Source organism: Seriola lalandi, unplaced genomic scaffold (genome assembly GCF_002814215.2).
Source record: "Seriola lalandi dorsalis isolate HSWRI2012SDOR001 ecotype SW California unplaced genomic scaffold, Sedor1 jcf7180002054939, whole genome shotgun sequence".
Lineage (NCBI taxonomy): Eukaryota > Metazoa > Chordata > Actinopteri > Carangiformes > Carangidae > Seriola > Seriola lalandi.
The window spans coordinates 1,653,377-1,669,641 of record NW_019525659.1 but is presented as its reverse complement, the minus strand read 5'-3'; the positions used below and the strand labels follow the sequence as shown (position 1 = coordinate 1,669,641).

At 40.3% G+C, this 16,265-nt stretch overlaps 1 protein-coding gene across 1 annotated transcript in view; it reads left to right on the top strand.

The window, feature by feature from the left end:
* Positions 1-15,787, top strand: part of LOC111648088 (ras-specific guanine nucleotide-releasing factor RalGPS1) — a 106,208-nt gene extending 90,421 nt beyond the window's left edge. The window contains exons 12-21 of the mRNA XM_023397849.2: positions 330-456; positions 704-748; positions 1,766-1,917; positions 2,058-2,106; positions 3,311-3,391; positions 5,879-5,984; positions 6,087-6,179; positions 6,913-7,018; positions 7,132-7,223; positions 8,214-15,787. Of these exons, the coding sequence (XP_023253617.1) occupies positions 330-456; positions 704-748; positions 1,766-1,917; positions 2,058-2,106; positions 3,311-3,391; positions 5,879-5,984; positions 6,087-6,179; positions 6,913-7,018; positions 7,132-7,223; positions 8,214-8,243 (881 nt within the window). The 3' untranslated portion in view covers positions 8,244-15,787. The remainder of the gene's footprint in view (positions 1-329; positions 457-703; positions 749-1,765; positions 1,918-2,057; positions 2,107-3,310; positions 3,392-5,878; positions 5,985-6,086; positions 6,180-6,912; positions 7,019-7,131; positions 7,224-8,213) is intronic.
* The last annotated feature ends 478 nt before the right edge of the window (positions 15,788-16,265 follow it).

The following is a 16,265-nucleotide window of genomic DNA, read 5'->3' as shown; positions in this document are numbered from 1 at the left end:
AGCCCAGAACTGACAAATCAAACACTGGCTTACCCGAGGGCCCCCATATGAAAAGGAGGGGTGAGGGGAGGGGTGTTTCGTCGGTTGCACCTCACCACTAGATGCCACTACATCCTGCACACAGGTCCTTTTAAACATTTGAGTGTTATTGGTGTGGCTGAGGGCCATCAGCAGTATTTTACTCTGCCTCTAACAGTCACACACTTGACACCAAAGAGAAACCTTCAGCCACGACCTTCAGTAACCTCTGATGTCATTACATGGACGGGGTGGAATGGATTAGCGGTGTTGTAGCAGTTAGCGGTGATGACATGTTCTCTGTGTTTCAGGTCTGTCTGAGGTCTCCGCCTCTATGAGGTACAACCGACGGCCTACCTGCCCCGATGCCTCCGTGGGGGTTCACATCCCCACCCCTCCCCCCTCCCACCACAGGAAGAGCCATAGTCTGGGAAACAAGTGAGTACAACAAATTCTAATTGCTCTCTGCACTCTCAAATGCAAACCCTAATTTTAAAAGCAGTAGCCATGACAACAACACTGGTAAACTTGTGGCTTCCTCATTTACTTACAATGTTAAAAACTAATTTATGTGTTGAAATTCCATTTTTAAATTTCAGTGTTAGTATCAGTTGGCTACAGAACAGAGAAGAGCAGAGAAAATAACAGTGTTTACTATATCTACTCAACATTTCTAAATTTTTAGAAGTATGCCCGGCTTTACCACCAGGAGCAGACTGACTCAGCAGAGGTAGGACCACACTGCAGCAGTGCAAGGTGCCCGAGTAAAAGCTGAAGTGCTTCAAACTGTTTGTGTGACAAAGTAGAATAAGACAAAGTAATAATAATAAGTGTGTCCTGCTCCACAAACAAACAACATTAGCATATGCAGCTAACAGCTACAGTACATAAAGCAGGTATCACATCAGTAGCAATGGTTGTGTTTAGTTTTGTTTCAATGCTTCACTAGTATTAATACGCTTTCAACTATTTGGCTCATGTAGCCATGAAGCAATCAAACAAAGCTAAGCAACACTGATTATCAACATGTCTGGACACATGCAGAGCAGCAGTTAGCACCACGACAACACATAAAATACAATTGTCATAATGTTGATAAAATGTTTAAAGATTCAGTTACAAGTTACTAAAGAGACACAGACATAGAAGATCATACAACACTGATACTGACATACTAGTAAATGCACTATATACTGTATATCCAAGCCATGCCAAGGACAAGGAGAAGTTAGCAGCAAGTTAGTCAATAATAATAATAGTAATGTTGAAGCCCTTGCACAACCACAGTCCACCCACATCGGTGTTTCCACTTATGTTGACCTCTGTTTAGGACCGTGTGGTCGTGTACAAACGACCTTGGGTGACGAAATTATACTAAAATCCAGTTCTTGAGTAAACGTACTTAGTTACATTTCAGAGTTCCACATTTTCAAAATCTGAAGATCTTTTCATTGTACTCCTACATTTCCTGTAGCCATAATCCCTGATGTGCTGAGTAGTTGTGTGTATGAAGAGTTTAAAACCTGTCAGAGCACTAATGGGCACCGTTTAGTCGATGTAAAATCTCCCACTGTGGTCTCAGATCTCAGGCATCATCAGGAGATACAATAATAAAAACAGTCAGGGAAAGAAACATGAATCTGAGCTTTAAAGAAAAAATTCCCTTGAGTGTGAAATGCACTGTAACATCTATAACCACCACCTGTATGTTTGTGTTGGTGTGTTTTGGTTGACCTGTTTTCCACAGTATGATGTGTCAGTACGGCATGTCGGAGAGCAGGAGCGCCACCTTTCCCATAGAGAAAGCACGACACCTGCTGGACGACAGCTTCTTAGAGTCTCAGAGTCCCGTCAGAAACGACCCACACAGCACATCTGTGTCCAACGGCCTGTCATTAGGTATGTACACACTGTGCTCATTGTCCTGGTGAGGGCTTAAACATGTAGTGACGTTCTGATCAAATTAGTTCTGATTAGTCTCATCAGCTTTTCTAATATACCCGAGACCAAAGATTGTTTTTTTTAATTGTTCCTAACAGGCAGCAGTGAAAGCTCTTTTGGGGAGGAGCTGTCACCTGGAATGGAAAGGTGAGAACCAATCGTCTCATATTAACCTGTCATTTCATCTTGAAGGGCTTTAATTACTTTAGAAAACTACAGTGTGTCTACAGCATTAAAGTCATGTGTTGAACTATTTAAGGACAGAAAGAACTGCTTCTCAAGCTTTTCTTACAGTGACTTTGATAAATTTTAATTAACTCAATAAGGTGATTATGAACCTGCAGGAAGGTTCTGTGAAATAATGAGGCTGGTGTAAAATGTTTTTGTGATACTGTATCAATTCTCAAAAACACACTATTGATTTTGTATAAATAATTTACATGCAAAGATTCGTAGCAGACACTTTATGGAGCCTGGTGGTTCTTCCAGCTTTCATTTCATTTCATTTTATTTATTTGATAAAGGCAAATGTTAATTCCTTTGCTCAGATTCTACAGAAAATAGTGCTGTTGTGATGTTGGATGTTACGGGGAGTAAGATTTAATTTTTAAAGTTTCTTTACTCAAACTTTCTGCATATGGTGGTGTGTCTTTATATTATGACAGTTTTTCCCAAATTAGATCAAAAATCACATTTCACAATTCCTACTGAAGACCTGATCTTTAGAATCTAGTCACAAATATATATTTTCTTTTTAAAAGAGGCTCAGTAACTTGTTAAAACAGCTGGACACAGTAGTTTTAATCATGTGTTATTCAACCAAGAGAAAATAGTGCAGTAGTTCTGGACTATTTTCAGCGGCATATTAATACGCTGTCGGTGTGTGTTCATTGTGATGGAGGAACATGTCACTCAGAACATTAGTGTGGCTCACTGATGTGTTTTGATAGATGTTGGAAACAAAGGCGCTCCATGGCTCAGAGGCAGAAGATATACCAGGCTTTATTGTTGCTTTGGTCTGCACATTGATTTGTTGACAATAAGAAAATATCAACAGGTTAACCCTTTAATCTTTATTTGAATTTGTCCTTGTCACCAAGTTGTATCTGTGCCTGTAGCATATTCATTGTGTATATGATATCAATGTATTTGAATGTTGCTAACATCCTACGTCAAGTTAATCATACTGTATATCTGTGTTTGTCCAAGCAACAAGATAAAAGTTAAATCTCATCTATATCTACAAGTGGCAGATTAAAGACAGGAAATGTACTGTGAATGTAAATAGTTTGAATTTTGTTTTTGGTCGACGCACACATTCACACTGACTGTGACGCTCTGTGACAAACAGGGGCCGCATGTATGCTACACTGGGCCCCAACTGGAGGGTCCCGCTTCGCAACTCCCCCCGGAGCCGCAGCTATGTTTACAGGTACAGTGGAGTGGGCGGAGTCAAGTTTAAATAAGAATGAATCCATCTTTACTGGGGAGATGATGTGTTTTATCTCACCTCATCCCCTCACTGCATGCTGCTGGAGGTCAGGGGTCACTCCTACCTCTGCTTCGTAAAGTAAACACTCCACTTCTCTAGCTCCAGGTTCGGGCTGTGTTTTAGTCGTCTCCCAACTCTCTAAAGGGAATTACTGAATTACTGAATAATTACTGAAAACATTAAATGAAATCTAAAGCAGATCATTTAACCAGAACCATGACTTGAAGCTGTGTCTTCAGGAGAAAGTGCTGCTAATGGAGATTATAGATTGTCCAGACACTGATCCTGGACGAATCTTTAACAGCACTGTAAAAACTATGATGGAATATTGCCACATTGAAGAAAAAAATTTAAATTAGGAGAATAAAGTCATAATTTTGAGAATGAAATCATAATATTTAAAGAAAAAAGTGATAATATAATTAGAATAAAGTTATAGTTTTAGGTTCCATGTTGTTTTAGAGGGAAATATCAGAAGCTTTAAAATGAGGAACGTGGAGCATCCTGTGAAGTTCTACTTTAGCAGAGGTTTTACTAATAAGGAGAGACTTCATCTTTTGGCTCATCATCATCATCATCATCATCATCATCATCATCATCATGACATTGAAAAAAAACTGAGTTTATTCTATTGTCAGACAGACAAACAGCAGCTGCCAGAAGCAGCTCAGACTGACACTGGCTGTTCTTTCACCTAATTGGTTGATATATTCCTTTCTCTTGAAATTTTACATTTTTAATTTTCATAATGTTACAACTTTTTCTCTTAAATTTACGGCTTTGTTCTTGTACTATTATGACTTTATTCCTTAACGTGGCCCTAATATTCTGACATAACAATTACTGTGAACAGAAAAAATGAGTCTCAGACATGAGGTCGTTTACTGGTCTGGGTGCTGTTTGAAACTTTTTTATCCCCTGGGCACAGAGTTCTCAAAAACTGGACAAATCAAACAGAAACTGTCAACATGGCTAGAGGTGAAGTCCAGTCAGTCTTTATTTATGTAGCACCAGGTCACAACAGAAGTGATCTCAGGGAACTTTTCATAGAGAGCAGGTCTAGACCAGACTCTATACTACTGATTACAGAGACCCAACAGTTCCCACCATGAGGCAGCACTTGGTGACAGTGCCGAGAGACAGACAGTCAGAAAGTTTACAGTATTATCTCATCAGCAGGACGACATGGACTGTCAGGTACAAAGCCTGAAATAAAAGAATAAAGAGCTGACTGAAAGTTGAACCGTAAAGATGAGTTTTGGATTTGAAGCCTCAGTGGAGTCAGGCAGTCTGTCAGCAGGGAGGTTGTTCTACAGGGAGGGAGCTGAGAGGGAAAGGCTATGCAGCCGGGAGACATCTTTTTAACTGTGGGGACAGACAGGAGAACACAGAACACAAGAGGGAAAATTACAGGTTAGAAGGACGGAGTCCATGTAGAACTTTTTAAAAGCTCCTTGAAGTGTGAGCTGATGTGGACAGGGAGCCAGTGAAGAGAAGTGAAGAAACTGAAGTAATCCCGTCACATTTTCTGGATTTAGTTCAAATTCTTGCTGCAGCATCTGAACCAACTAAAGACTAGAGGTGAGAACATATGATGTTTTTTTTTGTAACATGGGTTCAGCTGAATATATTTCACCCAGCAAATGTCATAATGTGATAATGATCTGTAAATGCACAGATCCATTATTTGTTTATCATCCATCAGCACAGCTCAGGGTCAGTTTGAACTTTCAGGTCCTCACAGTGTGCCACCTGCATCATCACACATCTGTCACCAGGAAACACACACACACACACACACACACACACACACACACGCACACACACACAAGGCCTAACGTTAGCAAACGTCCTGATATTCTTTATAAATGAAGTTAATGGAGTTACTGATGAGGTCAGATCAGGTCTTCACTGCTCCAGTCTGTGACAGTCACTGTGGTGAGCTTCATGTTTGTCTTTTCGTCTCAGTCATCTCACTATAAGAAAAGCTGGGAACCAGAGTGTGAGTGTTGTTGTCCTGCATGCTGTCTCCATGAGAAGATGACTCTCTGTCACACGCTGTGATGTGAACACACTGTGATGTATCCATAACACTTTATTGACTCGTGAAGTCAAATGTCACATCATCGGGACAGTAGCAGCAGAGTGTCAGTCTTTGTCTGTTGTTCCATAGATTTGTACCGACATAATTTTCTACTGTCAAAGTCTAACATAGCTCATAGCTGTAAATAGTTCAAATATCCAGAAACACTGTGTGCTTTATCAGTACCTGCTCTGTAGCTGCATTAAATGAGCGCAGGGTGAATCAGTTTGGTAGAAATGTAAACCTGTATCATGTAGACTCACTCACTGACCTCAGAGACTGGTTTGTGAAGACTGAGCAGAAACCTGTTTCAGTAGCTCATAATGTGATTGTGTCACTCTCAGCTCCTCTGCTGCCAACTCCTGCTATGGCTGCAGCGAGGCCGGCGGTGTGACCATCGAAGGGCCCCTGAGGAGGAAAACCATGCTGAAGGAAGGACGGAAGCCCAAGGTGAGTTCACCTCTGGTCTTTGACACTGTGGTTTAAGGTTGAAAGGCCCGATCCGAAGACTGTGAGATGTTTTCAGCACATCCATTATCCTCTGTCTTGCAGTTGTCATCGTGGACCAGGTTTTGGATTTCTCTGTCTGGATCAACGCTGACCTTCTATGGGGCCAAAGCTCTGAGGGCCTCTGAGAGGAAACATGTGAGTTTGATGCTTGAAGAACATGAGACTGCTCAGACTTAAACTGAATATTTCTACTGTTCCAAGAAACTTCTCAAGAAACTTTGCTCCCACATCGGCTCTGCAGCACCCGCTGATTACCTTTAGCATTTTAGAGGTGCTGGGTGCTCCAAAACAAAAGTTTTTACATGCATCAGAACAATGACAGTTAGTTTAAAGAAGAGATTTAATAGAGGTCAGTGATTCTACTGAGCTGATTTCCTCAGTTTCAGGCTCTGACTCTGAAAACTCTGTCACGTCTGGTTTTTAGCTTTGCCTCAGGAACAATAATAGACCTGAGGACCTGAGCTATGAGTAATGAGGTCAGATGTAACATGGAGAGAGGCCGTGAAGAGCTTTAAAAGTCAACAGTAGGATCTTAAAGCCAATTCTAAAACGTACCGAGCTGTAAGTCCTTTAGCTCCCCATTGTTTCAATCCTTATGATAATGAAGATCTCAGCTGGTTTAAAATCACCATCGTTTGCTGCTGCTCGTCTTCGCTCTCCATCAGAAAGTTGATAGGAAAAGCACACGCAGTCCAATCTGACCAATCACAGCTCTTTTTGTCTCATTTGTCTCAAAGCCCATTTTTAAAGAGGTTAAATCACAGCTACAGCATCATGTCCAAGCAGAGAAACACATTTATATTTTTGTGGTTTTGTGAGCTCCAGTATGTAGTTTCCACATCTCTCTGTAATCCTCTGTCTGCCACAGTACAAGTCCAACCCCTGCAAGAAGGTGTGTGTGACTGGATGGATGGTGGTGCTGCCAGACGACCCGGCCCGGCCCAACATCTTCCAGCTCAATGACCCAGACAAAGGTCAGCTTCACACCTTTAGCAGAGCTGCTGCTGCTGCTGCTGCTGCTGCTGCTTCCTTTTCCCTTCTCTTCAGTTCAGATAATCACACACACCTGATCTGTGTTCCTTCACAGGTAATGTTTACAAGTTCCAGACTGGATCCAGGTTTTCGGCCATCATCTGGCACAAGAACCTGGAGGAGGCTTGTAGGAGCAGCAGACCTCAGGTATGTTCAGCACACACACTCACCTGTTTGGACCATGGGTCAGTTTTGGTCACTCAAGAGATCAATGAATAGAAACAGAAATAAACAGGATACGATGGTAAGATTAAATATTTGAATCATCAGCAGGAACAGGGAAAGAGTTTCTCCACCTCTGTGTGCCATTATAAACACATTCATTAGATTTAAATGTATTAAATGTATGTAATTCTGCCTTAAATACCTGCTTTATGATAAATTAATAACCTAATTTTACTTTAACGACTTGTAATAAATGTAATATATAATGGACAACATCTTATAGACGTATGTATATATTTTCAGAGTCAGATATAAAGGTGGACTTTAGTTTCGTGCAGTACAAAACCAGGTCCTGGACAACACTGCTAGCCGAGCTAGAGTAAAATAAATACCTACCAGTTTGAAAACTGTCTTCTTTACATATTTTGTCTTTGTAAAAAAAAAAAAAAATATATATATATATATCTAACGCTGGTGTTGTGCTTTCAGAGGCAGCTACACACTAAATCCTCTCAGCCCCTTCAGTACACACAGCAGCCACATTGTGCAACATCATGTCATTGAACAAGCAACCTTAATTAAAATATATATTAGAATATTATTATGTAATATATGTACATATAAAATGTAATGTAAAAAAGATGTTTATACACTGACTGCAGATTGAGTGAGAGAGCAGCTGGTGAACATAGTGGAGCATTTAGCAGCTAAAGAGCCAGGTATTTTTTTTAGGAGGTGGTGGAGACCAAACACAGAGCTAAAAGAGGCAATATTCATCAAATCACCAGAGTCATGACTCCAAATTGATGCTAAATGTGTAAATAGCTTTGCTAACACATTAAAAAAGGTAATAATATATCAATGTTGATTTTACAGCTTGTTGGACTGCCCCCAAGTGGCCAAATAAAATCACACAGACACAGAGCAGCCTCCACGTGAGACCCTCTTTCTAATATTCTGTTCTCTCAACAGATACCAGCAAACCTCATGTCATTTGAATGAGAGCGGACTTTATCTGGGGGGGGGGGGGGCATCATTGTGCCAAACCCATTAGTTTGGGAAGTATAAACTAACTACAGCTGATTGGTATCTAATGAAAGAAGCATGTGAAGAAGCTCCTGCACCTGCCAACACACCTGCGGTCTTCTTCCGTGACTACGTGTAAAGTAAATCCTGGAGAGACCTGGTGAGGCTGTCCCCTTGTTTCTTTCTCTAAGCTTCCTTGTTCACTGTCATTTGTTACGCTGCTATAAACATGTGAGCAAGCACATAGTTTTTTTGGCCCATGTTGGGTTTCTGCGTGGGTGAAAAGATGCATCAGTGCACAGATGTGGACCACAGTGTTATCTGAGCGATATCGAGCTGCGGTGCACGGACCAGTGTTATATGGCCTTCAGATGGAGCTCAGGTTTTCCGTACGGAGAGTTGAAAAAGACGACGAAGGAAAACACGGATCCCGACCTGTTCTGTTGTTCAACAGGATGAAAGATCTGTCTGCATCAACATCATATCGAGGAAACAGTATCACTGCACTCATGATGTGGGATCTTCCAGAGAAGGTGTGGAGCATGAAAAACGTGACCCTGTTTGAAGGCCTCATCATTACTATGAAAGATCAGCAGAAAGGGCCGATCGGACGTTCAGCCCTGTGACGAACAGCTGGACTGAATTTATAGTCATACAAAAATAATCTAGAGCCACAAGCTTGGCTTCAAGAGCTGGTGTTGAATTGTGGGTAAAATGAGGAAGCAGCCCTGGATCAGTTCACCTGTTCATCCCTCGCTACCTCAGCTGGTAGTCCTCCTGTAAAAGGTGTTTGCTGATGTACAGAGCAAAGGTTTACAAACAGCAGCAGTCACTATTTTCTACAGAACAAATCAAACACCATGGAAACGGTTCTGAACACAGTGATAACTAATCAATAACGCAGAGAGCAGCCAGCTGTTGTCCACACCGAGGCCCAGGCAGCCGCCTTGAGTGAATTTAAAGCAATCTACAGTGAAGTACCGAGCTTTCAACAATCATGTGTGTGACCTGTGTGTAAATACTGTATTTATTTGTAAAAGAGTTTATTTTTGACAATTGGCTGACAAAGGGAAACTAACCACCTGCTGAAGGAAGCGGATCCTCAGAGAGACTGTTGGTGGGAGGCCACCCTAAAACCTAGTTCTCCTGATCTCACACTGAAGGACCCTGGGAGAAGGGAAGACTCCATCAGCATTGGTACTGTTCAATAACCTGCTTAAAAAGCTAAATGTTATGTTGATTTAAAGGATAATTCTACTTTATTATAACTGGTATCGTATTGTCTTGGTTTGTCCGTCCTCTTATCAGTCATAATATTTTTCTCCAAGGTAATGTCTGGGATTTGGGAACACAACAAGTCAAAGGAGTTTAAATATCTTGGGGTCTGTGGTGATGTGGATATTACGGCAGCATTGAGCCTGAAGTCAAGACCGATCTTTGTTCTGATGCTCACCCGGGTCATGGGTTTTGCACTATGATCAAAAGAATACCCTCAGAGAAGGGAAGAAAGCATCATTAGGGTCGGGTTACGCTGGAGAAGAACTAGTTCATACAACATGTTTTGCAACTGTCCCAAACGGCCACATCTGAAGGCGCTGGTCAACAAGTGATTCTGCTTCTCTGCTCTTTTTTAATCACATGTAGACCTGATCTTGTGACTCTCTTCTATGGAAAGTAGCTAAGGTTTGTCCAAAAAGTCACTAGATTTGTAACTTGGTGCCTGTAAAAAGAGGCCCCTAGTCCAGCATCCATACACGGTCCAGACCTGAACCAGGTTTAACCTTGTTGTGTATGAAAAGTCTCTAAATCTAGAGACAATGAGCTAAGTTGCCAACACTGCAGCTGTGAACACCCCCCTAAGTCACATGGCATTCGGCTGATTACGTTACTCAATCACTAAACTCTGTCACTCACTCACTCAGTCAGTCACAGACATTCGTATTTCTGCTGTTGCGGTCCAGCCAATAATATTTGAACCTCTCTCTCGCTCTCTTTCTCCCTCGCTCCTTTTCTCATTTCTTACACAGTCACTTATTTCTCCTTTTGCTTGTATGTACAAATGAGTGCAACCAGGAACCAGGAAGTTTATACAATTTATCTCACCACTCTAGGACAACCAGCTGTTCACCCATCCCCTCCAGTGTGGCCGTTTGGACCTATAAACACCTGTGATGGGTTTGATAACACTTTGTATGAACTAACTTGATTGAAGCATAGCCAGGCCTCGAGAGGGTCAGACATCTGGAAGGAGCTCGGAGTAGAAATGTTGCTCCCTCACAGTGAAAGGAAGTTTTTATCCAACCAGGAGAATATCTAACCCAGAATACGCTGAGGGGATTGAACAAGGCCTGGAGGATGTCTCTGGCAGAAAGTCATGTGCAGACACATTTCAGATGCACTCACTTTCAGTTTGACCTCTAAATAAACAGGTTTAGATAAATACTAAAAAATAATAGATAAAAACTGTTGGTGTCTTTGTCAGATTTTGCTGTAGCGATGTAATGTTGTCATCACTGATGGAAACGATGGTAAAGGCTCTGAAAATAAGATCCAAGCTGTAATAAACCAGAATTATCCTTTAAGAGTGAAACTCAGAAAAATGTAAATGAAGTTAAATATTTACTAATAGATGTCATATTATTTCTAATGTCTCCCTATTGTTGTAAACCACAATGACTGTCAGTAATTTATGAAATCAACCATCATGGTGGCAAAAAATATTGAAAAACAACTTTCAGTAATCACAGTGTTAAAAATCTACAGGTTTAATATTCTTTTCTTCTTTTCTTCGTTCATGAATTGTTCTTGACCAAAGTTAGTGTGGACGAATAGATTTCTTCAACCATTGATTCTCCAGTATTATTGTCTGTCTACAGATGAAGTCATAACGCCTGTGTCTTTTACTACAAATCACATGTAATTGATTGAATCATTCTGCTGCTGCGTTTCAGAAACTGGAATTGACTCTTTCCATCATTCCAGACATTCACCGGTTTCCACTGTCTCTCTGTGGGGAGGAACATCAAGCAGCAGACACCTGAAACTTGCTTCTGTTAGTATTGGTGTATTCTGCATATCAGTCAATTAACAACAAGAGTGGTCAACAGAGGGGAAGATTATGTTTGGGGTAATTTAAGAACTTTACATAGTTTGTCCACCAGAGGGCACTGACCTGTTTATTTCTAGTGGTGTGGCCAAAGACACTCTATAACAAAAGATGAGGCATTACAAGCAGCACCACTGGTATGAAATGGTTTACACTTCCTGTCTCCTAAGTGGCCGTGGTCTTGGTTGCTTGTTCATGTCGAAACAACAAACAGTATGACAGATGGATACAGTTTGAATTTACGCCTGATTTTGCTGCTCGTTTTAAGGCAATATTCAGCAACTGTGATCTGATGCTGCACACAGCCTGAGTCTGAACTATGGACAGAACGCTGTTCTGAGATCAGATGTGAGGAGAGATATCAGTTCTATTTCAGTATCATTCTAATTGACGTCTGTTTTTAGCTCTAACTGGTCAAACGTTGCTCATCTTGCTTCAGCTACATGATGCAGTAATTTCTAATGTTTACAAAGATTATTGCAGATTTCATGTATTAGGTTTTACCCGCCAAGCAAGTTTCAAGGGTCTGCTAACTGAGTGTCAGAATCAGTGGAAACAAGTGCCTGGAATGATAACTTATAAAAACTCTGGTGGTCCATGAAGACCAGAACACATTTCTTCATCTTATAACAGTGGAGCTATGGCTGTACCTCTCCTCTAAATACTAGAACATACAGTAATTCCTCGTATATAGACCATAATCACCAAGCATCACCTGTGAATGACTGAGCCTGTGTTCTTGTGTATTATTTATTTTTCTTTTATGATTGTGGTCGATCTGAAAAAAGGTTTCTGCACTGATTGAATGTGGATCGATGCATTTTTGATTCTGTGTGGAAACAGATGTTTTTCTTTCATGTCCTGCTGCTGTTGATGTACAGTTTATTTTATGGTGTTTGAAGGATAAAACTTCAGTAAAGAAACAGTTGAAGATGTTCAGGTAACAGCTCGTCCTCGGGTCAAATATAAAATGTAGTATTCATTCATCTGCTTATGTCCAATATAAACACATATACAGTCAGAAGGGATCAACACAGTCATATGGGTTTTGTTGCAGTGGCTTTGAATTCACCTTAATGGATTTAAATTAAACCATGAGGTTAATCTACTGATTTTGAACTTCAATTAAAGGCTGATAGTTAGTGCTTTAATCTCATAGTCGTTGCTAATTGGTCCATTATACTGGAGTTGAACCAAAACAATAACCATCACTGTACAGAATCCTTCCTGACTGCTCTGTAGTTCCAGGATATGTTCAAGAGTGCCGGCAACTTCTCAGCTGTTTCATTTACATGTGAGCTTCAATATCAAGTCACTGATTTATTCAAGAGTCACCTGGATTCTGTTTAGAGTGAGTAGTGTTGAAACCTGGCAATCCCACTGAGAGGACAGGATGAGGAAGGCTGGATATGAAACCTCAATATTACATAAAAAAACCCCTGCTCATTAACAGAGGATGGCGTTGTGTCTGCTCAGATTTATAGTCTTGCTGATTCATTCTTTGATCATTTGAATTATATAGGTTATATTTATTAAGGTAAACTGTCAGAAAAGGTGTCCTTGGTAGTAGCATAGTGATCCTATTGAAAGGTTAATTACCCAGCTGTTTCATTGACCTGTGATGAAGCTGTGATGAAGGTGACCTGGATCAATGATATTTCTATACTGGATGTACAAATGTGAAACTGCTGTTGATCTTTTCATCTGAATTTAATGAAACACAGGTGAACGATTTGTGATGTAACAAGATAAAGTGATATATTTTTATACCAAAAAAAAGTTTTATGTTAAAACGGAATGATCTGGTATCGGGTAATAACAAGATAATATGTCACAATATCCTATTATAACACAAAAAGAATCTAATTGAAACACATTCAAACAGGAAATGGAGGAATTTTTTTTGTTTTTTTTGTCAAAGTGGCAGCAAATTAAATATTAAACAAATCATACAAAACTCCCATGATGCTGAAATGTGCAACCTTCAATGTCCAGATCTCTCCGAGATAAAGTGACATCTGTAAAATTTTTAATACATGTCTTTTAAGTCTCTTATCTGTCACTGAATCATGAAACACAGTGGTGACTGAGCCTTTGACCCACTGAGGAGATTATATAGAAGTCCTTGCATTTAACAGTTGTATGAACTGGGTGTCTGCTATGACTCCCCCACAAAATCACAAGGAATTCAAGTCACTAAAATAACAGTAGCAACGTTGTATTTAACGTGTTTGGCCAAAGGTGTCGCCAAAGATGACAAAGCAGAGATTTTCAACATTACTACTTTAAAGGGAGAGTTAGAAAGGTATAACTGGTGCTGCTGACAAACTTTTATCACCTAATTTATTTGTAATTTTTTTTTTATTTTCAAATCACCTTGTCTCAAACCTAACCTAAAGTATTGCCAATGTTTCCACTAGGGGGCAGACTGGGGCCAAATCATCCAACGCCAATGCTGGATTAGTTTCTCTGAGAACTGAGCAGAATGTATGTTGTTGATGCAAATGATTCTATTGCAGTTGTTCCCAACCTTTTCCAACTCATGGCCCATTTGAAAATCTCAAAAAATGTTGGTGGGAACATCCGACCTCATAACAATACTGAGGCCGAATAATGTCAGTTTTTCTTTTTTGTCTGACAGAGGAGAGATCACTTGTCAATTCACCTTTCCCCTCTTTCCTTTTAATTCTTCCTGTTGCTCACCAGCTGTCCATAATGATTCTCCAGTTTGTGCCATGGATGCGTCTTTCATCAGACCGAGGCTACGTCCACACTGTAATGTTTTCATTTTAAAACGCATCTCTTTTGATACGTTTCCTCCTCCCATCCACACGATTCCGGAGTTTTTGAGCACTGAAACCGGGACTTTCAGAAACGCTGCTGGATCTGTTTGAGTCTGAAAACTCTGGGGTTGTGTTGTTGTCCGGACGGACAGAAACTGAGACCTTTGGAAACAATGACAGACACCCACGGTCGCTCGCTGACCGGGTGTCATCAGTCTCGACTACCAGTGGTCAATACAACACGGATAACGAATTACTGTTAGCATATCTTACCTTGTTGTCTCTACTAGCAGCTGTTGTTTAGTTAAAGTCTGTATTTTAACGCTAAGACTGTCTTCTTCCTCATTCGTGGTATTTTGTGCAACTAATCAACTGCAGAGTGGTCAATCTGCTTCCTGTTTACACCGGCTTGCACGTGCTCAGTGTAGGTAAATGGTCATGTGTGTATGAGTTTTCAGGTGTGTTGGTCTGGACGGAGATCGTTTTCGTTTCAAAATGAAAACGTAGAGGTGTGGACGCAGCCTGTGATAACAAGTATACGATGCAGTCCGGCTGGTGACAACAGAACAGTTTTTGACAGTGACAGGCCTTAATATGAGAAAAAATAATAATGAAAGGAGTTTTTAAACATTTTTAGTGTTTTTAAACATAATTTTGTTTTTAAACGTTTAAAAACATTATTTATATTTAATTTTTTATTTTTTTATAATTACATATTTTCACCAAAATTGTACTGTTTTGCAAATTATTGACAAGACCTTTGCAGCCCACCAGTAAGTCCTGGCCCACAGGTTGAGAGCCACTGCTCTATTGGTTTGTTCAGTGAGCTGCTGCCCTGACTTCATATCATCATATCTGACCTACTGGGTTGTAAAGGGATGTAGGACGTTGTTAATGGTTAATTAACAGCCAAAGCAGCACATTCTCCAAAATGTCAAACAAATACTTTGCCATCATTTAGCTTGGATTGTTAAATATGTGTGTGCCACCACCGTTTTTATGAACTTATCTCTATACAGTGAGTTGTTGTATTAAATGTAATTTTTTATAACCAATGCTGATGGATCTTTGAGTGACTGATCAAAGCAAAACTAAAGTTTAGTCTAACTGCTGTTAATCGGTTTAAAAATGTTCTTTTTTCTATCTGTTCCCCAAACACTTACAAACACCTCATGAACACGTCAGCATGTGTAACGTAGCCTTCATTAGTTTAGATGCAGATCGACTCCAGGAGCAGTTTACCTGTGATTTTTTTTAAATAACTGATAATCCAAATATGTTTGATCCAAATGTAGAGAACGTTAGCATCAGTTTGTACATGACAGCATCACTGTCCAGGTTGTTTTCATGAAGTATTTCAACGAGTATTGCTTTACTCCTTTCTTTTTGATACTTGGTCAGATTTGTGTTTTTATCCAGTTCCACTGAAGAAGAACTGACTGTGTTTTATGCGACATTGCATGCATTTTTGTGTACACGGTTTCTAGAGTTGTAACTGAAAAAGAGAACCACTGGGTTGTGATATCAGTCTGTGATTATTTTGCTAGTTATTTCTTACCATGACATTGCTATATGTTGCTGTATTTTTCAGCTTCAGACACTGAATTGGGAATAAAATTTCTGTACAGAAAGTTGTTGACTGTGTGTTGCCTCTGTATGACTTTCTGCGCTCACTCTTCAAAAGATTCCACCACTTCTTCAGTTTTAGGAAGAGGAAGAGGGAGAGGCAGGTGAAGACCACAACCAAGTATGACTCTTGCAATACACATACATGATGGCACCCCCGATAGCACTGCCCTATAGAAATGGACATGAATATAAAATGACAGCCACTGTCATGATCATATTTCTTTTTTATATGTAACACGCCGCAGCCCCACAGAATAGCATGGCAGTGTGCTGACAACTGGTGTGTGAGTTGTGTGCATGTGTATGTGTTTGTACATGTGTGTGGAATTGCCTAGACTTCACAGCTCTAGTAGACAGATTCTCAGTCTGATGAGACTACTCAAAGTCCTTGTTCACCTTCAGTAGAAGCTGATTTTCTAAGTTTAAGGACTGAAGTCAGTCGAGCTGCACTGAAAAGCCTTTTGCAGGCAGGGCTGTGTT